Genomic DNA, 22,027 nt, shown 5'->3' on the forward strand with positions numbered 1-22,027 from the left:
AAATAGCCCCTAAGAACTGTCTTGCCACAAGTTGTTAGCATATATTGCTCACCACTTTGATTCGCTTAAAAGGCCCTTATTTAGGTCACGTCTTCATTTATCGGTGGTTATTTTTGTCCCTTCGTGTCTGTACATCTGTGTTGAATCATACGGACGCCTCAAGCCAGAGGATTAATGAGTTAGCGACAGTTTTTACAGACCATTAAGTGTCGGAACGTTGTTGCCCTTCGTTGGCTAAAGAAGCCTCCGGACACCCCCTCACAAATCCACAGTAAAACAGGATGTCTCAAAGTTTCCATCTCAACAGTGCTGAGGGCTGTTCAGCTCTAATCATCTCCTACGCAGCAGGTAATGTCAGCGAGCATCTGGAAGTAAGCTGCTTTCTGTTTACAGAAGGAATTACAGAGGCAGGCGACAAGAAGTTAATCTTTTCCCAAGCTCTGTTTTTTTTCGGGGAGAACTCGACCCAACCCTACACACACACACCCCACACACACAAACACACACGTGTAGTGACATGCCAATTTGGTTTCTTTCGATGACTTATTTGGTTCTTTCTGGAGAATGTAAGGAATGTAACAAACAGCCGACAAGAGACTGGCATCATGGCCACCTGACCGAGAGGGCGAAGGGAGCGGTGGTGGCGGGGACACAGGGTGCTGTGATGTAATGTCATATTCGCTCTGACTCAGAACAAGAGACATCAAACCTTCCCTTCAAGTCCAAGATTAGCATATGTTAGCCCGGTGTGTTTGAACTGTGATTTCCTTTGATTCAGAGCTTTGCTGGGACGGTCAAGTCTGATTACTGAAATTAAAGCTGTGTGTGTGTGTGTGTGTGTGTGTGTGTGTGTGTGTGTGTGTGTGTGTGTGTGTGTGTGTGTGGTCTTCCAATGTCAGTGAAAGCAACAATCTGTTGAAGTTCTCCTTTAAATGGATATATTATTAGAATTTCGTCAAAACGAATAACCGCCCCTGCCTCTCCAATAACCCCAGCGTTTACAGCGGGCATTGAATCAGTAATTTAACATATAACTCACAGGAAAACTCACCCTGGTGCTCCTAACCATACAGCCCACATTGGGGATTCTAACCTCATAACTAACCTAACCTAAACGAATCTAATTCATATTCTGTGGCTACCACTGATACCATTGAGGTACAGTATTATGGCAGGTCCTGCCTGGAGGGAAGATATCTATAGTTATATCATGTCATATCATATCATATAATAATAATAATAATAATAATAATAATAATAATAATAATAATAACAATAATAATAATAATAATAATAATAATAATACATTAGACTGATATAGCGCTTTTCTAGACACTCAAAGACGTTTTACAAACTGAAAAGATTGAGTAGTAATAATAAAAAGGAACAAAAATAAATAAAAGAAAGTCTTGGGGCCTAATTAAGGTAGTGCTGGGGACACATGGGAAGGGGAGGGGGAGAGGGTTAACTGGTGAAGGCAAGCTTGAAGAGGTGGGTTTTGAGGGCCTGTTTAAATGTTGGGAGGGTGTTGGCCTGTCTGATGTGGTTGGGGAGGGCGTTCCAGAGGGACGGGGCTGCGGCTGAAAAGGCCCTATCACCCCAGGTCCGTCCGAGACGGTATGCCGACCTCGTATATATATATATATGATATGATATCATATCATATCATGTGAGAGGTTACTTTCTGTAAAGTGGACTGCACTGGATGTGAATCTCCCATCCAGACAGTGAGCATTCCGCAGTCTGGATAGTGAATGAGGCACCGTCCTCTCATGTTATCTGTTACTATTACCAGAGCAAAGCTGAATCTCATCCGTCTCGTATAGAAACGGGAGGTTGGCTGACCTTGCCTCAGTCCCCAAGCTTATGCTTTTATAACCAGCGGGGGAAGAAACATGATGAGGCCATTTTTCAAGGACATTTCGAGAGAGATGTATTTTTACCTCCCCACAGGCAGAAGGAATGATAGTGGGCCTAGGTGACGACACGGTACCCCGGGGACCAGATCGCAGATGACAAGGTTACGCGACTTAGAGTCAACCTCTGGTACCTCCACTTAATCACAGTCTCTTGTAGTCCCATCCCTGTGGACTCTTCATTTTCTACCCCCCCCCCAACCCCCTACACCCCCTGGACTACTCGCTCTGGGACCCCCCTGGTCACACAGGCGGGAAGGACCCAGAGTAGTTGGAACATTTGGAACAACGAGGTGATGATGAGCAGGGCTGGATCTCTGAAGCAAACAGAGGCACCTGGTAGGGGGCAGGAGGGGCAGGAGGCTGCTGGTAGGGGACAGGAGGGACAGGAGAGGTTTAATTTTAAACTCAGCAATGACAAAGACAGGCCTGCAGCGAGACACCGTGGCTGTTCTCTTCATCAAACACGCCTCTTTTCTCACCAACTCCAACATGACATTCATCTCGGGGGGGTGGGGCACCAGCTGACCCCCACTCCCCTCCACCCCCTTCTCTGTCTCCTTCTCTCTGTACCTCGATTTTGTGCCACTGTATTTGGAGTCTCAGGATCTGTCCACGGTCTGAACGGTTCCCGATTTCTTCATCTGAGGGAAACGGTTTACAAGTGCACCTCCTTCTCTATTCACCCGCACAATGGTCAATCCCCCCAGACAGATCAAATGGAGCTCCCATTGTGTGCAGTAATAGATGAACTTACTTGGTGTCTCAGCCTGTCTATGACACGAGGTATGAGCCCCTCTTCTGTACCAGTTCCAGGCGTAGTCAAGAGGAAGTCCACATCATGCCCATACTCCTTCCCCCTGGAGACAGAGAGAAACTGACTTAACACCACTGTCATCACCAGTCATTGCAACTGTAGGCTATTTATCAGTACCCATAAGAATATGACTTATGATTGCCATGTTATCATACCGTTAGGTCCATACAGTGGGGTGCAAACATGTGGGCACCCCTGGTTTAAATGTCTGTTACAATTAATCTCCAAGTGATTGAAAGCAAACCTGAACACTAAAAGTTAAACATGACACCTTTCTGCACATTTTAAAGCAAGGTTTCTTTTTATTTTCCTTTTTCAGAGTTTTTAAATGATAAAAAAGGAAAAGGACCCTGTGCAAAAGTTTGGGAACCCTTTCGGATTATTCTTTGGTACATTTTGAGAAGATGATTACTAAGGCCCAGACCAAGGTAATTTACTCATTAGGGCTTCAATGATTCAGGTGAATATAATTCCAGGGTTGAACTATATATTCGGAAGTAACTCCATGCCTTCTAAAGTATCCGACTGCGGTGGCTGTTTTGTCTGGTGTCTAGTTGTACACAGGACAACAATACAGCGTACCTTAAACAACAAAGGCCTAGCCTACATGGCAGAGTTGCCAGAAAGAAGCCTTTCCTACGACCTCAACACAAAATTAAGCGTCTGAAGTATGCAAAAGAAAACCTTGAGAAACCCGAAGCCTATTGGAACAATGTTCCAAAATTGAACTTTTTGGCCACAACGAAAGAAGGTATGTTTGGAGAAAAAGGGTGAAGCATTTGTAGAGAAGAACACCTTGCCAACTGTTAAGCATGGAGGTGGATCCATTATGCTTTGGGGTTGTGTAGCAGCTGGGGGGACAGGCAACATTGTGCGGGTGGAAGGAAGAATGGATTCCACCAAATATCAAGACATTCTAGAGGAATGTTCGAAAGATCAGTCCAGAAATTGAAGTTGAAGAGAGGTTGGGTATTCCAGCAAGACAATGACCCGAAGCATACCTCAAAATCAACCGTGAAGTACCTCCAGGAAAGATGGATGAAGTTTTTGCAATGGCCATCACAGTCCCCAGACTGTGGATAGATCTTAAACATGCCGTGCATGCAACAACGCCGAAGAATACATTTCTGAGCTAGATGTGTTCTGCCAGGAAGAATGTGGAAAAATTCCCAAAACAAGAATTGAAAGACTCTTAGCTGGCTACAGGAAGCGTTTGCAAGCTGTTATAGTTGCCGAGGAGTAGTTACAAAGTACTAGCTGACAGGGTTCCCAAACTTTTGCACAAGGCCTTTTTCCTTGTTTTATTATTTTGAAACTGTAAAAAGAAAAAAAGGAAAACTAATCTTGCTTTAAAATGTGATGAAATGTGTCATGTTTAACTTTGTACCATTTAGAGGTTAAGTTTGCTTCTTTTCACTTAGATATTAATTGTAAAAGGCATTTTGACTAGGAATGCCCAGATTTTTGCACTCCACTGTATATATGTGGACACTGACAGAATCTATGTTATACTAGCTGTTTACCAAAACATATTCAAGTTAAAGTTATATAATGAATATGGGCTTAAAGTGCAGACTCTCTGCTTTAATTTGAGGGTATTCACATCTAAATTGGAGGAAGGGTTTAGGACTTATAGCTCTTTAATATGTAGCCCCCTCTTTTTCAAGGGACCAAAAGTAATTGGACAATTGACTCAAAAACTGTTTTATGGACAGGTATGGGCTATTCCTTTGTTATTTCTTTATCAGTTCAGCAGGTAAAAAATCTGAGTTGATTCCAAGAGTGGCATGTGCACTTGGAAGCTGTTGCTGGGAACGCATAAGATTTTGGCAAAGGAGCTCTCAATGCAAGTGAAACAGGCCATCCATAGGCTGCAAAAACAAAACAATCCATCAGAGAGGTAGCTGGAACATTAGGAGAGGCCAAAATCAACAGCTCTGATTAACATTCTGAGAAAAAAAGAACACACTGGTGAGCTCGGCACCACAAAATGGCCTGGACGTCCACAGAAGACAACAGTGGTGGATGATCGCAGGATCCTTTACATGGTAAAGAAAAAACCCTTCACAACATCCAGCCAAATGAACAGTCTCCAGGAGGTAGGCATATCATTATCTAAGTCTACCATAAAGAGAAGACTTCATGAGGGTTCAAATACAGATGGTTCACCACAAGCTGCAAAATAAGCCTCAAGAATAGAAAGGCCAGATTAGACTTTTCCAAAAACATCTAACAGCTTTCTTTGGACAGACGAAACTAAGATAAACCTGTACCAGAATGATGGGAAAAAAGTATGGATAAGGCTTGGAATGGGTCCTGATCCGAAGCATACCACATCTGTAAAACACAGTAGAGGCAGTGTGATGACATGGGCATGCATGGCTTCCAATGCCACTGGGTCACTCGTGTTTATTGATGATGTGACAGAAGACAGAATCAGACGGATGAATTCTGAAGTGTTTAGGGATATACTGTACTGTCTGCTCGGATTCAGCCAAATTCAGCAAAGTTGATTGGACGGTGCTTCACAGTACAGATGGACAATTACATAAAACATACTGCGAAAGCAAGAAAGGAGGTTTTTAAGGCAAAGAAGTGGAATATTCTGTAATGGCTGAGTCAATCTCAACCCGATCGAGCATGCATTTCACTTGCTGAAGACAAAACTAAAGGCAGAAAGACCCATGAACAAACAACAACTGAAGACAGCTGCAGTAAAGGCCTGGCAAAGCATCACAAAGGAGGAAACCCAGCATTTGGTCCATGAGTTCCAGACTTCAAACAGTCATTACCTACAAAAGATTCTCGAAAGTATTTAAAATTAGCATTTTATTTACGAGTATGTTAATGTGTCCAATTACAGTACATTTGTGCCCTTAAAATAGGGGACTGTGTACAAAAATGGTTGCAATTACTAAACGTTTCATACAATATTTTTGTTCAACCCCTTAAATTAAAGTTGAAAGTCTGCACTTTTTTTGCACACAATTGCATCTTGATGATTGTTTTATTTCTAATCCATTGTGGTGGCATACAGAGCCAAAATTATGGAAATTGGGTCACTGTCCAAATATTTCGGGACCTAACTGTTCATGAAAAGTTAAGTTAATCAACTCTAAGGTGAGCTCCTATGGGCCTAAGGGCCAATGAGGCAATTGAATTTCCATCTTTTCAGAATGAGCTCTGGCAACAATGTCCATTTGGTTTTTTAATGGGCCACTACAACTGGTGTGTGACCTCTCAAAAAACCTGCCTACTTCCAGTAAAGGAGGGGTGTGTGCTTAGTTTCCCTCTACACACCCAGAATATAATTACATGTAAAACAACATTTAATTAAAACTGGCCATTAAGAGCAGGAAGCATATTAATGGATTTGACTTTTTTCATTATTCAAACAAGCAATTTGTCTTGCATCATTAAGTCTAAAAGCTCTCTTTTTGTTGCCTCAGCTGTCAGAATCTTCCACTTTTATGAGAATCATCATTTTCTCCCTGGGTTACTGAGTAATAAAGAACACTCATTCTGAGCATGAGTGAGCACATACAAGCCTCTGTGTCAGCATAAATGTGGGCAAAGAAGACTGCCGATATTGTAGACACAAAAGGGATGTCCTTATCTGACATACTGTGAAGTGTCGACACTACACATACATGTATGCATATGTTTGATATCAAATGATTCAGGGGTGTAATGGAAATGGGGTATACATTTAGATTCAAGGTACGATCAAATTCTTATTGGTAACTCATGCAAACAATATTTGGACTTAAAGGCTGACAACCTCATTCATTCTCTCAAACAATAGATCTAGAGGTCTCCCTTTTTCTCATAGGGTTAACATTTGAGCCATCTTCCCCATAGAGGATGATTTATGGTGGGTATCAAGTGGATGTTTGAATCATGGGAACCTGTTTGAGTCTCCGGCTCAAAAGTAGGGATGCCCTGAGGGATCGGCTAGCAATCGGAATCGACCGATAATCAGTAAAAATATGAGATCGGGGAAATCCGATAATGCTTTCTAGTCGCCGATCACAACAACCGATCAATGACGCAAACAACGTGAGCCAATTCATTGTTGCATGCTCATTAACCTAAACGAGCCACTCTCACATGCTTGTTAAACTAAAATATGTCGGCGTGGTGTTTATAAGCTCCGTGGCGCAAAAAAGTCCGATATTGTTGTACACATGTTGTTTGTTACTTGTTCTTATTTTCACTTGTTTACCTATTTTAACCTGCTATAACTTTTGCTCTTTTATTGTGTTCATATATATGTAAAGCACTTTGTGACCCCTGGTCTGGGATAGGTGCTATAGAAATACATTTGACTTACTCACTTACTGTATTCAGGAGAGGGAAATCATCAACATAAATCCAGTTTACCCCCAATCAACTCTCAAACACCAGCCTTGGGTTGCACCAACGTGGTTTAACTTTTAAACTAGAATAAATCAAGGTGTATCTACTAATCCTGATGCACCAAACTTTAAACTATCTTAAACCTAGTTTAAATGTAATCCTGCTTTAAATCTAAACCTCTGGTAAATCCAGGTTTAAACCTACGGTAGATTAAATTCAAGTCTGTTGCACCAATCAGTTTAAACCAAGTTTAAACCTGGATTAGCAATTATATTTAAACCACCCCAGGAGGAGGTTTATGTTAGGTTTATTTCAGTTTTAATGACAACATGGCTGCATATCTTCACTGGATGGAAATAGAGAAAAGAGTTTCTCACAGGAAAATTCAAGACAGATTAAACCCAATTGAATTATTACATTTTAATATATAATATTTTATCTATGTGTATGTGCTCCATGAGCTAATTTGTACTAAGCAGTTTCTATTACATCAAGAACAGCTGTTTCTACAGTCAGAGCAGGGCATCAGTTTATAGCCATGTCTATGCAGATACTTCCTCTAAATCAACCCCAGTCAGCGAAAAAAGAGATGACAGTGTGTCAGACTCTCTCTCTCGGGTGAGAGATTTCTTCCCAACTATTAAAACCATTTGGGTACCATGTACCATGCTTTTGGGTGTCAAGTTGAGGGATCTACACGGAACCCAAAAGGGTTCTTCAAAGGGTTTCCCGATATGTGCCCTTTTGAAACCCTTATTTGTAAGTGTGTACCTACCAATTCTCAGACCAAGTACAAATAGTTCTGGAGACATCTACATTTATATACATGGTGTGAATTCACAGCTAATGTGTATGACTATGTTGTGAATAAAAAAAATGTGTTGGAAGTGTTGCTGAGCTTGGAAGTATCTGCAAAGAGAAACAACAGCTGGGTTTTTAGATGATTCACTTGTGTGCAATTAACAATGCTAACAGTGCAAGAGTACAACAGTAGCATCTTGAGGAACAGTTGTTTTGTTAGTGGAAATCACACCTGATAAATAGTGGGTGGGTCTGTGTACTCTAAGCAGACACTCTAAGGGTAGTAGGCCTAATTAGAATCTAGAACAATCCCGTATAGAACATGTTTAGCACCTGCACATGATAGTAGTTACTAATCGGGGGGCGGCTGTGGCGCAGGAGGTAGAGCCGCCATTCGCAAGGTTGGCAGATCGGCAGTTCGAGCCCCGGCTGGCCACATGTCGAGGTGTCCTTAGGCAAGACACTGAACCCTAAATTGCTCGCAGTGAGCGGGCCGGCGCCTTGCATGGTAGTTTGCCGCCATTGGTGTGTGAATGTGTGTGTGAATGGGTGAATATGAGGCTGTTGTAAAGCGCTTTGGATAAAGGAGCTATATAAGTGCAGTCCATTTACCATTTAATCGTGTGTGCATTCACGTATCAAGTAACTTTTGTTAAAACATTATTTGCTGGATTAAACTTTTAAATGTTGATGCCAATGTGATATTTGTAGAAAGCAATGACACGGCCTTGGTGACTTCACAGAACATAAAAACAGAAACACATTGACACCTCATGTCGTTCTCACACTGACGTAGCAGTGACAGTTTTCCCCACCATATTTTAATCCTCTCAACAAAGTGCTCTAAGCCTTTTCACCCATCTTCCACAGCTGTCCTCTAAATGAGGCCAACCATATATATTCACCCATTCACACACACGTTCACACACACCAATGGAGGCAAGATACCATGCAAGGGGCCTGCCCGCTCATTGGGAGCAATTTGGGGATCAGTGTCTTGCTCAAGGATACTTTGACATGTGGCCAGCCGGGGCTCGAACCGCCGATTTGCGATCATTAGACGCCGACTTTACCTCCTGAGCCACACCCGCCCCCACCTAGACTGTTCTCCTCCGTGGGTACTTAGGGTACCTCAGGCCCAAGGAACGGGTAAAGGAAAGTGTCACCCAGTAGCCACACTGCTGAGGTGGTGGTGTAAGGAGGCAGGAGTGAGCAGGGTGGGGGTGTAAGGAGGCAGGAGTGAGCAGGGGGGTGTGAGGAGGCAGGAGTGAACAGGGTGGGGGTGTAAGGAGGAAGGAGTGAGCAGGGGGGTGTAAGGAGGAAGGAGTGAGCAGGGGGGTGTAAGGAGGAAGGAGTGAGCAGTTGGGTGTAAGGAGGCAGGAGTTAGCAGGGGGGTGTGAGGAGGCAGGAGTGAACAGGGTGGGGGTGTAAGGAGGAAGGAGTGATAAGGGGGTGTAAGGAGGCAGGAGTTAGCAGGGGGGTGTGAGGAGGCAGGAGTGAGCAGGGTGGGGGTGTGAGGAGGCAGGAGTGAGCAGGGTGGAAACAGCTGTGGCTGAGAGTGCTTGGCCGGCTCTATGACAATACTTGCTGGCTGCTCATCTCTGGTTAATGTGATCAAATGGACTGACTTATATAGCGCCTTATTCCAAAGCGCTTTACAATGGCCTGTCATTCACCCATTCACACACACATTCACACACCAATGGCAGCAAGGTACCGTGCAAGGCAAGGCGCCAGCCAACTCATTAGGAGCAATTTGGGGTTCAGTATCTTGCCCAAGGACACTTTGACATGTGGCCAGCCGGGGCTCGAACCACCGATCTGCCAACCTTGCGATCATTAGACACCGGCTCTACCTCCTGAGCCACAGCCGCCCCGTGATCACTCTATAGCCTTTGCACTAGTGATGTTTACATTACTACCTTTGTACTACTGTATATTGCACATTGCACATGTCTCCTGACATAGCTTCTTTCATACTTCTGCACATTAGATACTGTACATAAACTACCTCACTCTACATCTGTACAGCTCATAACTGTATATACCTCTAAACTATACTGATGTTTACAATACTACCTCTGCACATACTGTTTATTACATAGTTACCTATCACTACCTCTTGTTCTATTTATATCATGCCCTTATATCATGCCCTTATATCACTATTACTTCTGGTTGGATGCTAAACTGCATTTTGTTGTATTGTACTTGTCCTCTGCGATGACAATAAAGTTGAGTCTAATCTAATAGCTCCTTCAGTTAAAAAAAACAAAAAAACATTGATTGATACTTGCTGAACTATACTGTCCCTGGATCCTAATGTATCCTAATGAATCAAATAAACACTACAACATGATCCTCAAGAGGTAACAACCCCTAAATAGTGAGATATGGAACGGGACAGGACAGGAGGAAACATGCCTGATAGGGCTTATTTTGGAAACAAAACCTTTCTGTAGGCACATTTTCCCCACAGCAACAACAGGATAGGCTACCTTGCACAAACAGCATGCCTCTCTTTCCCCCAATTATCATGACTCGAAACCGGCTCCCAATTAACCCAACTCTGTGGGCTGCCTTTGAATGATGCTATCAAATACAATAAAGCAAAATCATGAATCCATACGAATTAAAGAAGCACTCGGCTACAATGAAGACCTAGTCTACAAACATGAGCTCATACTACAAACATGAAGGCCTAGTCTACAAACATGAGCTTATACTACACCTTTGGTTTTGATCCACTGCGTGTCAGTGACATTCGGTGCGAGACTGTGGGATGGAGGGGGAGAGACAGCTGTGGGATGGAGGAGGATAGACAGCTGTGGGATGGAGGGATAGACAGCTGTGGGATGGAGGGGGATAGACAGCTGTGGGATGGAGGGGGATAGACAGCTGTGGGATGGAGGGATAGACAGCTGTGGGATGGAGGGAGAGACAGCTGTGGGATGGAGGGATAGACAGCTGTGGGATGGAGGGGGATAGACAGCTGTGGGATGGAGGGATAGACAGCTGTGGGATGGAGGAGGATAGACAGCTGTGGGATGGAGGGATAGACAGCTGTGGGATGGAGGGATAGACCGCTGTGGGATGGAGGGATAGACAGCTGTGGGATGGAGGGATATACAGCTGTGGGATGGAGGGATAGACCGCTGTGGGATGGAGGAGGATAGACAGCTGTGGGATGGAGGGATAGACAGCTGTGGGATGGAGGGATAGACAGCTGTGGGATGGAGGGATAGACAGCTGTGGGATGGAGGGATAGACAGCTGTGGGATGGAGGGATAGACCGCTGTGGGATGGAGGAGGATAGACAGCTGTGGGATGGAGGGATAGACAGCTGTGGGATGGAGGGATAGACAGCTGTGGGATGGAGGGGGAGAGACAGCTGTGGGATGGAGGGATAGACAGCTGTGGGATGGAGGGATAGACAGCTGTGGGATGGAGGGATAGACAGCTGTGGGATGGAGGGATAGACCGCTGTGGGATGGAGGAGGATAGACAGCTGTGGGATGGAGGGATAGACGGCTGTGGGATGGAGGGATAGACAGCTGTGGGATGGAGGGATAGACAGCTGTGGGATGGAGGGGGATAGACAGCTGTGGGATGGAGGGATAGACAGCTGTGGGATGGAGGGATAGACCGCTGTGGGATGGAGGGATAGAGACCTGTTCTTTTGTGCAGGATGATATTTTTAATGCTCCATGACAACAGTTGCAATGATAGGGTCAGTTCAATATGTGCGACACCATCTGGTGAAAAGGTCAACTTGTCTGCAATTCTCAAGTTGCGCAAATTAGGTCTTTTTTTTATGTGTTTTCTGTTTTTCTTCATATTACGAAAGTTTACGTGTTGAAGAGCCCACTCATTACAACAAACAACAGTTTTAGGATCAATAATAATAATAATAATAATAATTTTAAAAAAGTTGTATTTGTATAGCTGCAAACGTTGCAGCTCAAACTGCTCCAATCATTATATAATCATCATTTAATTATTTAGTCATTTAAAGGTGTATTACTGTAGTTGACATACACGCTTGTGGACATATGCTTCCTTCCTGCATGACAGGAGCAAAAGGACCATGTTAGTGTAGATAGAGACCAGTGTGCATACAGTATTATTATTATCCCCATGGCTGTTAGGACATCTATGGGAAATTGGCATTGAGTGGAGGTTCAAGACTACCTTCTGGGCAATCTGGAACCTCCTCTATTTCCTATGCAGGGGTAAATTGAGGCAGCTTTTAAAGGCCTGAAGTTCTATCACACACACACGCACACGCACACACACACACACACACACACACACACACACACACACACACACACGTCCTACATGCTTGCAGTTCAATGAGAGAGAGAGCAGTAACACTCACCCTATATGGGGAAGCTCTTGAGACTCGTTTGTTTAATTACTTTGGGATCTTTTACATGACCCACTGTAATTGGTTAATCTAAAGGGATATGTCATAGAGATGTATTCCATGTAAGTCATTAGTCACACACCTGAGAGTGGTAAACACATATGGCACTTTTCCACTACCGGGCCGACCCGACCCGAGCCGGGCCGGCCAGGTTTGTTTTTCTTTCTCCACTGCCAACCGAGCCGGGCCGAACCGAGCCGAGCCGTTTTAGCTACCCTTCTGGACTACCCTTCTGGAATGTAACGTTGTGTTACATGTTTTAAGGCTGATCTGTGCATGATAGTGCTGCATTTTGACATTTTGACAATTCTTATCGCATTTCCCCCCCATTGAGCTGTATATCGGCACTTATTAAAGTGAAGTGCTCTTATGACACGTAACTCCTCCTACAGTCCAGGGTCACTCCAGGTCTGTTGTGTATAATGGAGAAGCGTTTCTGAAGGTACGGCACGGGTAGGATACAAATGCGTGCCGTACCGGGCTGGTCAATGGAAAAGCGCCAACACAGTATACACTATTTCAATATTTCAATACTAAAACGTTCCATCCACACTGATAGGCTCTAACAAGTTGTGTACCTGCGAAAGCCGCCTGTCAGAGCGAGTCTGGCTTCAGGTGTGATCCATTGGACGGTCTCTTCAATGATTCTCTCCAGGGCTTGGGCCTCTGCTCTACTCACTGCCTTGGAGATGTCTCCATAATACAGGAAGCCTGCAGGGGGAAGACCAACACACGTCTCTGAGTGACACTCATGGCTGCTTGCACTGGCGCTGGGGAGAATGCAAGAATAGAAGTTAGTCAAACTGTACCTTAACACTAGAACAGCCATGAGGGGTCATTTGACCCCTGTGAGTACAGAAAAAAATCTTTGCACTCGATCAAATTTCAGGACCCTCCTTTCATGACTTTTCCTAGATATGTGCGTTCTACCACCCAGTATCCTTACATTTTCAAAATCACATCAGGATAAGCTAATATTAAGCTATTTTGCCGTTTTTCTTTGCAAACCCTCTGTACACAATGCAGTTTCCAATGGGATTTCACCCGAGGAGATATTTTTGTGAAGTGTTTGTCATTTCTGCTTGGTAAATGGTTTCCCATTCCCAAACACTTTTTCTCAAAGTTTCTAACCCTCAGCTCCCCAGCTCATCTCTTTGTTTCATCTTTTAAACCAACACTTTCTAATCACTACCAGCAAACAAAGAGGAAACTACTAATGTACTCTACTCCTTTTCTCACCCCTGGCACTGTAGCAAGTTGCCAGATACTTTCCAAAACTCAATCTGCCCGATCGTGTAGACATGATCCATTGTCTTACGACACATAGTGCGACTCCGTCCAGAATGTCGCTCCGGCGAAGCGGTGTTGTGCTAGACTAGAGTAACGACACCTGGCGTCAAGACAATGAACAATTATGGCCCAGAAAGTGAAGGGGATTAAAACCCTTTGACATTATTCTCAATTTGAAAGTCAGGAAATGTGTTTATGTTGACAGCCTTCTCTCTCAAGCTGATTGATGAGTGTGTTGGGTAACCACCAAGCTTACATTTTCCAATTACCATACCATAGCCAATCCGCAGGTGCTTTTTCTTTGTATTACTGTAATTCTGACAGATACAGAGGCTTGTATTTCACTGCTGTTCATACCTGCTCTCTGCATCGTGTTCAGTGGGATGTCGGGCTCAGCCAGAATCTCTTCAAGTGAGCGCAGCCCTCTACGGTACCATTTCTCCCCTGTTTTGGGTCCAACCCCAAACACACTCGTGAACAGCTGGCAAGGCAAGCAAAGATGCACTCTGTCAAATGGGAACTCCGTTGGGGAGGGAGGATACTTACTGGTGTTTGGTTGGTAGAGTGTGTTTGCTAAAATGTTACCTGGGATGGAATTCTACCAGAAGATCTGTCTACTTTTAAAGCCTATTTATTAGAGCCAGATGGTAGAGGCAGGAACCATCAGCTTACCTTCAGTGTTTGATACCTTTCATCAGACAGTATCTCCTCAACTTTGAAACAGCGGCCACATGTGAGGATCTCCTGTAAAATGATATGAAAATAAATACATTACTATCGTAGCGATTGGCAGGGTAGAGTAGCTTTCCCTAAAGGAGGGAAACTTTCCCTAAATCTAACTCACAACCTTCTGCTTACAAACCAAGTTAACTCCCTAAGTGCCTGTTAAAACAAAGCCTTTTTTGAACAGGCTAATGTGCACAGTAATGTTTGCACCACCAAACGTGCCACACACTACAAGAAGTGGAGTAGAAAGGTCCACAAGCTATCAACTCATGGTAACCTCGGTAGAGTCTCCAAACAAGATCGTTGTGTGTACGACGCTTGACACTACACTACTGATGTAGTGTATGTATTGATGTATTGACTTTTTCTTTTTATTTAACCTTTATTTAACCAGGCAGGCCAATAAGAACTAATTCTTATTTGCATTGGCGGCCTGGCAAAAGACAAAAGCCTCTTGGGGGGAGAGCGGGAGGGGCTGAAAAGAAATCAGGTTACATGTTAAAAACAAAGAACACACACGACAGACAGAGGCACACATCCAAGCATTTCCAGCACAGTTAAAAGATAGAAACATACAGACATCTCCAACACCTCCTCCACTTACATACAGTCACAGTATCAGTTATAAGTTAAAAGGACAGCGTCACACATCCACATAAACCCGCACAGCATTAAGCACAACAAAAGCACACAAACAGAATAAAGAATTAGCATACATACAGTATGCACATTTAGACAGACACAGGAAGTCAACAGGCATGCATGGGACAGACAATAATAAGCAGCCAACAGGGAAGGTTTGGAAAAACACTAGAGGGTTGAGAAACAGTTGCATGTGTCAGTGAGAATGTCCATGATAAAGCTTAATAAGAGAATAACTCCATAGTACAGCCATTAACATTAATAACGTCTTATGTGAGTAGCCTACCAACTTCCTGGTCCCACCTTTTAAATTCAGAAGAAGATTTCACCCCGATCATGAAAATCCATATGCGACAGCAAAAACTTGGCGAAATCGTTTAGTGTATAAATCTGGGGACAACCAGCCTGTAAAAATGATGAATAAACTTTACAAATCCCTCCTTGTTTTCAAGTAGATTATATTTAAATCAAGCAGAACCCTGTCTGTTTTTATTGTAGAAAAGAATCGCTTTGGCAAGACATCAGATTAATTCTGGTTTTACTGCTTTAATAAAGAATCTCAGCGTGTTCTTATTATCCTTAGCTTCCACTGTTTGTTTGTTTGTTTGAGGCTTTGTACACTGCCTAATAGTCTGGCTGCTCTGGGGAGCACAACTCATTTGTTGATCACATTATAAATGTCTCTGTATCACATTTATCAAAGAGGTAAAAACAGTACTGCAAGGCACTGCGTGGAGTCAACACTCCAAACAACATCACCGTTATGTACTGTAAGAGAATCATACTATTAGCTATAGTCAGAGCTACCTGTAGGACAAAAAGGTACAGAAGCGTTTTGCCGGTGTGTGTGCTTTTTAGTGTATGTGTGTGTGTGTGTGTGTGTGTGTGTGTGTGTGTGTGTGTGTGTGTGTGCGTGTGTGTGTGTGCGTGCGTGTGTGTGTGTGTGTGTGTGTGTGTTTACGTGCGTGCGTGCGTGCGTGTGTGCCGGTGTGTGTGTGTTTTTCTGCGTCTGTGTAGGAAAAAGCATCCAAAACAACTGTCACGAAAGCGCAGGAGATTGTAGCAAGTAGAGTTTGCTGTCTTCACTGCTCAACGGTGCATCCACCCACCGGTTATTAACCCTCAAGGCAAGGCCAAACAATCCTCAAACTCAGGGATAATCGACACACTCTCTCCTCAACACACAACACATCTCTTGGAACACACACACTAGGACTATTCATCTTCTCTACCACTGCCTCCGTGCCCACACATTTTCAACTTGGGTGGGTTTAGCCTTTCCCTCTCAGAACTGTTCACAACAGTTGTCGACTCTGGCTGCTTACCGAGTTTTGTGTCATATTGTCACTGGTGTTGTTTTGAGATGTTGAGATCTCTGGAGTTGCTGAAAGAAAGCCAGAGATAATGACAGGACCAAAAGGTGCCGTACATTATCCAGCAATCGTCTCTTACCTAACATGATGGCATTCTATCACTTAAAAAGAAGAGTGTGTCTAGGCTTTGCGGGAAAGGCTGGCTTTTATACTTCCCTCCATGTCGTGCTATGCATAATAGAAGGAACATTGATTTAATTTCACACTTGCTCTTAAACTTACATATGGATGGGTCCATATGACAGTTTGGCCCAAGAGCACACCTTGCATTCTGTCCAAGTAAACATTTACGACACTTTGCCTGACAGCCTGCAATGATTTCTGCCCGGAAGGTGAATATGAATGAGTGGGTTTAACAAGTGACCCGATGTGACAGATCCTTCAGTGTTTAGTAAGGCTGTGTGTGTCGCATGCGTGTGTGTGTGAGTGTGTGTGTGTGTGTGTGTGTATGTGTGTGTGTGTGTGTGTGTTTGTGTGTGTGTGTGCGTGTGTGTGTGTGTGCACATGTGCGTGTGTGTGTGTGTGTGCACATGTGTGTGTGTGTGTGCGTGTGTGTGTGTGTGTGTGTCTGTGTGTTTGAGACAGTTTGGGCAGCTTAGCATGTGTGCGTTGCGTGTGTTAGTGTTGTGTGGGTTGGCGGGCATGTTCAGCAGTATGTGCATATGTGTATTTGTCTAGCCGGGGGTAGATAAGCTGTCAGGTGGGTAGGAGTTAGCTGAGCAGACGGTGGCAGAGCAGCGGAGCTGATATTACCTCCATGACAGCCTTGGTGTGTTCCCCCAGGCAGGGCAGGCCCTGGGCGGCCCCCAGGGAGACCACCGCTGCTGGCAGGCTCTTCAGGACCGAGCCGGCCCGGCGGAACGCCAGACACGGGCCCTCGTTCTCACTGAACTCTGAGTTCTCCGCCAGCACCTCAAACGCATTCTACAGAGGATGCCAAAACGGTACAGAGAGAGAGGGAGAGAGAAGGGGGTGGGGGTGGGGGGCGGAGGAGAGAAAAGACAGTGTTAGAGACGGAGCAGAGAGGGACGGCAAGGAGCATGACAGAGAGACGGAGAGACGGGGCCAAAGAAAGAGCAGAGATCTGTTGTTCACAAGTCAACGGAAGAGGAATCAGAAGAGAGAGGGAAAGAGGGGAGAGGGTAAAAGTCAGAAGAGAGAGAGGGAGGGAGGGAGAGAGATGTGTCAGGTGTGCACTCACACATCAGACGCACTGACCCGTGGTGGTGGTGGTGGTGGTGGTGGTGGTGGTGGTGGGCAGACAGAGATCGGAACACACAGCCCCCTCCCCTCCTCTCTCTCTCTCTCTCTCTCTCTCTCTCTCTCTCTCTCTCACTCTCTCTCTTTCTCTCTCTCTCACACGCTCTCTTCATCACAACGCAGCGTCTTCCGGGTGACCGCACAGCGACATTTGGGTTTGCGTGCGCCAGGGAGGAACCTGTCATTTCCCACTTGTTCACAACGGCCTTCCCCCAGGGGGGCTGCGCTGGACCTCCCCTCGGAAGCAACATGGCGCTTTAATGAAAGAAAGGACGACTTGTCAGGAGATTTCACTTTTGTTGTTTCCAGGATACGGCTGGAGGGAGAAGGGAGAGTTTTCTGCATGAGCAGTCCCAGTGGAAGACGTGTTCAGGGATGAGCTCTCCTGACTCGCTGACTCCCTGATACCTATTGTTAAGCAGTGCGTGGAGATGCACATTTGCATATTATGCAAATACATTGTATGTTGGTAGTCTGAAACATGGTATTATTAATAATAATAATTTATTAAATTTATATAGCGCTTTTCCAAGGCTCAAAGACGCTGATGTGGTATATTTTAATTACTTGAAACACACACACATACCATGAATTGTATAATAAGGCTTTGTAAAAGTCTGACCTCTCCTTTGGGCCTACAAGAAGCATGTTCTCTGAACAATGGGGGTTTTACGACAGCCACATGGTCGAACACACACACAGACACGCACGCACACGCGCACACACACACACACACACACACACAAAGTTGGAGAAACAATCGATCAGCTCCTTATTATGGCAGAGGCCGAGGAGGAAGAATCACGATTGGTCAAGAAGCATTGAACTGATACTGTGATGTGGTTGGCTCAAATGTGAGCTGGGACAGGTATAAAACCTGAAGAGACAGCAAGGATCACTCTCTTTGTTCCCGGACACCCACCCAGATGCCTTGTGTTGATGACCTGATCCTGTGTAACCTGTCTTTTTTGAATAAATAGTCTTAACTTTGCTCAAGGCTTTTCCTCATTTTTGACAATCACCAGACGACGAAAATATTCCACACTGACAATATAGGATACACATGGGGAGACACAAAAACAACAAGTAACAACAACAAGTAACATGGAACACAGAGTCAGCGAACGGGGAGGGGGGGGGGATGGTGTAGAGTCCGGTGTTGATGTTGCTGGGAGCCTCGATGGATGTGGCGGCGGCAGCGGAGAATGCCTGCCTTGGTGGCGGCGGTGGCAGCAGCAGCAGTGAGGCGATGGTTGTGGTTCAGTGAGTGTAGGTGAGACGAGAGAAGGGCAGGGGGAGGTGGGGGGCAGGTGAGATGGCCGGGAGTCCAGGGCAAGACGACAGGCAGTGAACCAGAGCGACAGCGCGGTGCCGCCGTTGCCGTTGTCATCTGTATTGCCAGCCTGGGACCGAACCCTACATACATGCATATATATCGACGCACAATCATGTGTTTTTGTTACCAAACGATTTATTTTTTATAAATTGTACAATAGTTGTACACTTGAATGTCTGCTTGCCATTATTTTTCCTAGACTTCTGCTTTCAGAGCTTGTTATTAATGAAGTTATTACTAAAAACCAATAATAATCGAATGCAGAAGCAATTATGTAATATGATAAAGAGTAGATGGGTCAACGACGTGACGTGTACATTTTGTGTCCGAATGTAATATTTTCTAAAATTAACAATGAATATATATATATACATTATGTTAACTAACACTATTTGCTCTCATTTATTGAATACACAAAGAGTTTATGGGGATTTTCTACAAATTCAGGCACTTTCAGCTCTTTAAAGGGTTGAAAAGTCATTCGGTACAACCGTCCGAACACAAATGCAACCAGCTAATGTGCCATTAAAATATAAAAAAATATATTACAAGTATTATATAAACATTCTGGCATGATTTTACAAGGGTTTATAACAATATACTGCAAAATGGCTAAGGATTTTTACGTAGAAATGTTTGCTTTCCTCAAATCACTTTTGTCACAAAAAAATAATTTCACTGATATCATTCGGAGCAACCAATTTCAAGGCACCATTTTGGATCAAATCAACTGATAATCATTATGTGACAGGATATTACATCATTAAGACCCCTGCAGCAGACCCTCTGAGTGAGAAGAAAAGTAGCCAGCTCTCTCTTAAATGTTTGATAAATGCACTTTTCCGCTCCCTGTTATGAATGTCCTCAAGTATCACATCATTCGGTACAACCGCTAAAACACACTGGAAATGTTGAAATATATTAGAAAGATATATTTAATATGAATTCTTATCTTGCTAAGTTCAAGCTCAAGGTCAAGAAGAAAATAATTCGGTACAACCAAAAATAATCAAATATAAACATAATGGTTGTACCGAATGATGACAATCTATGTTAGTCCTATTTGCACATCTTTGGGTGCAAAATATAAAATAATATTATTAATGAAAAATGTGTTATACATCATTTAACTTTTTAACTTTTTGCACTTCTGAAAACCTTAATTGACCCAGATACAGTTACAACCGGCCCGGTATGAAATTCAGTTTGACACCCCTGCTGTAAACTATTAAGCTTTTTCTAACAACAAAAGCATCCTCCAGTTAACATGGTGAATGTTGATTTAGGCCAGCATTCTGAGAGCCACCATTGGTCCTGCAACTTCTATGGAACTATGGAATAATAACAACAGCACACCTGCAGAAAACATTCTTAGAATCAATACACAGCAACGCACTCTCTTGGCTACCAGTTCTACCCCGCTGAAACCACTTTCGACCACTTAACCAACCAACTCTACCACTCTCAACCACTCAACCAACTGACTATCTACCCACTCTACTGAACTACTGTAACCCAGGCTGATCCTATCTATGACCTTCTACTATCTATCATTTCAACCTTATATGTAGTCATGTGAAAAAGGGACAAAATTAGGACACCCCATTAAATATGTAGTTATTTTGTTTAGTTATTAATATTATATCAATATTTCATCTTCTTTCAAACAATATCTATATAAAGGTGATGTAATTGAACCAAAAACAATGAAAAAGTAACTTTGCTATCATTTATTTAACCAAAAATAAACAATGCCAATTCCTACTGAGTATTGCCCCCTTTGGCTGAACATCTCTGACATCGACTGGGAGAAAGTTTTTGCAGAATTCTTTCAGCTGTGTGATGTTTGAGGGGTGTCTTGCATGCACAGCCCATTTTAAATCACCCCACAGCATCAATAGGATTAAGATCCGGGCTTTGACCTTGGCCATTCCAGAACTCTCCATGTCTTTCTTCTGAGCCGTTCCTTGGTGGATTTACTGGAATGTTTGGTCATGCTCCATGCATCCGCTTCAGCTTACATTTTGGACAAATGGTCTCACATTTTCCTCAAGCACCCTCTGATACAATAAATAATTCATATGGCGCTTTTCCACTACAGACCCGAACCGGGCCGCATTTGTATCCGAGCCGTGCCGTGCCGTGCCGTGCCGTACTTTGAGAAACGCTTCTCCATTGTACTGAGCGACCCGGGACAAGGAGGAGTTACGAGTAAGATTTTCCTAGAGCGAAATCTGTTGTGGTATTTAAAAATGGCAGTTAGTGATGAAATCTATGAACATGGGATGACGATTTCCATTGACCAATCAACGGTGTGCAGCGTCACACGTCACACGCAGCCTGGCAAAAAAGTACCTTTCGGCCCTGTAGTTCCTGCTCTTAAAGGGTAGCTAAAAAAGTACCTTTCGGCCCGGTTCGGCTCACTTCGGGCCACCTCGGTTGGCAATGGAAAAAGGATAATAAACCGGGCCAGCTCGGGTCGACCCGGGCTGGCACTGTAGTGGAAAAGCACCAATAGTGCATTCTATGATGGTAAGCTGGCCAGGCCCTGCTGCAACAAAACAGTGCCAAACCATGACATTTCCACCCCCATGCTTCACAGTTGGTATGAGTTTCTTGTGCTCAAAGCAGTCTTTGGTTTCCACCAAACGTCTTCTGTTACTGTGCCCAAATAATTCAACTTTGGATTCATCTGTCCAAAGCACACTGTTCCAGAAGTCCTGGTGCTTGTCTACGTGTTCTCTGGTAAACTTTGGGTTTTGACAGCAAGGGTTTCCTCCTTGCACACCTCCCATGAAAATCAAACTTGCGCAGTCTCTTTCAGATGGTAGATGAATGTACTTTGACATCAACTGTGGCAAGAGCTACCTGTAGGTCCCATGATGACATTTTAGGGTTGTTGGAGACTTATTTAAGCATCTTGGGGTCTGCTCTTGGGATGAACTTGCTGACATGTTGGCTGTTGTTTTAAATGTTCTCCACTTGTAAATTATTTTCCGGACAGTGGAATGGCTGATTTCTAAATGTTTGGAAATCTTTTTAAATCCCTTCCCAGACTCATATGCATCAACAACCTTT

General features: G+C 44.0%; 1 protein-coding gene across 1 annotated transcript in view; it reads right to left on the bottom strand.

Moving 5' to 3' along the window:
• Positions 1-22,027, bottom strand: part of dntt (deoxynucleotidyltransferase, terminal) — a gene marked incomplete at both ends in the record, with an annotated part of 71,611 nt that overhangs the window by 26,655 nt on the left and 22,929 nt on the right. Inside the window, 5 exons of the mRNA XM_080538017.1 lie at positions 2,674-2,776; positions 12,901-13,033; positions 13,970-14,093; positions 14,285-14,356; positions 17,107-17,277. Of these exons, the coding sequence (XP_080394143.1) occupies positions 2,674-2,776; positions 12,901-13,033; positions 13,970-14,093; positions 14,285-14,356; positions 17,107-17,277 (603 nt within the window). The remainder of the gene's footprint in view (positions 1-2,673; positions 2,777-12,900; positions 13,034-13,969; positions 14,094-14,284; positions 14,357-17,106; positions 17,278-22,027) is intronic.

Source organism: Nansenia antarctica (genome assembly GCF_963989245.1).
Source record: "Nansenia antarctica genome assembly, chromosome: 1".
NCBI classification, from domain to species: domain Eukaryota; kingdom Metazoa; phylum Chordata; class Actinopteri; order Argentiniformes; family Microstomatidae; genus Nansenia; species Nansenia antarctica.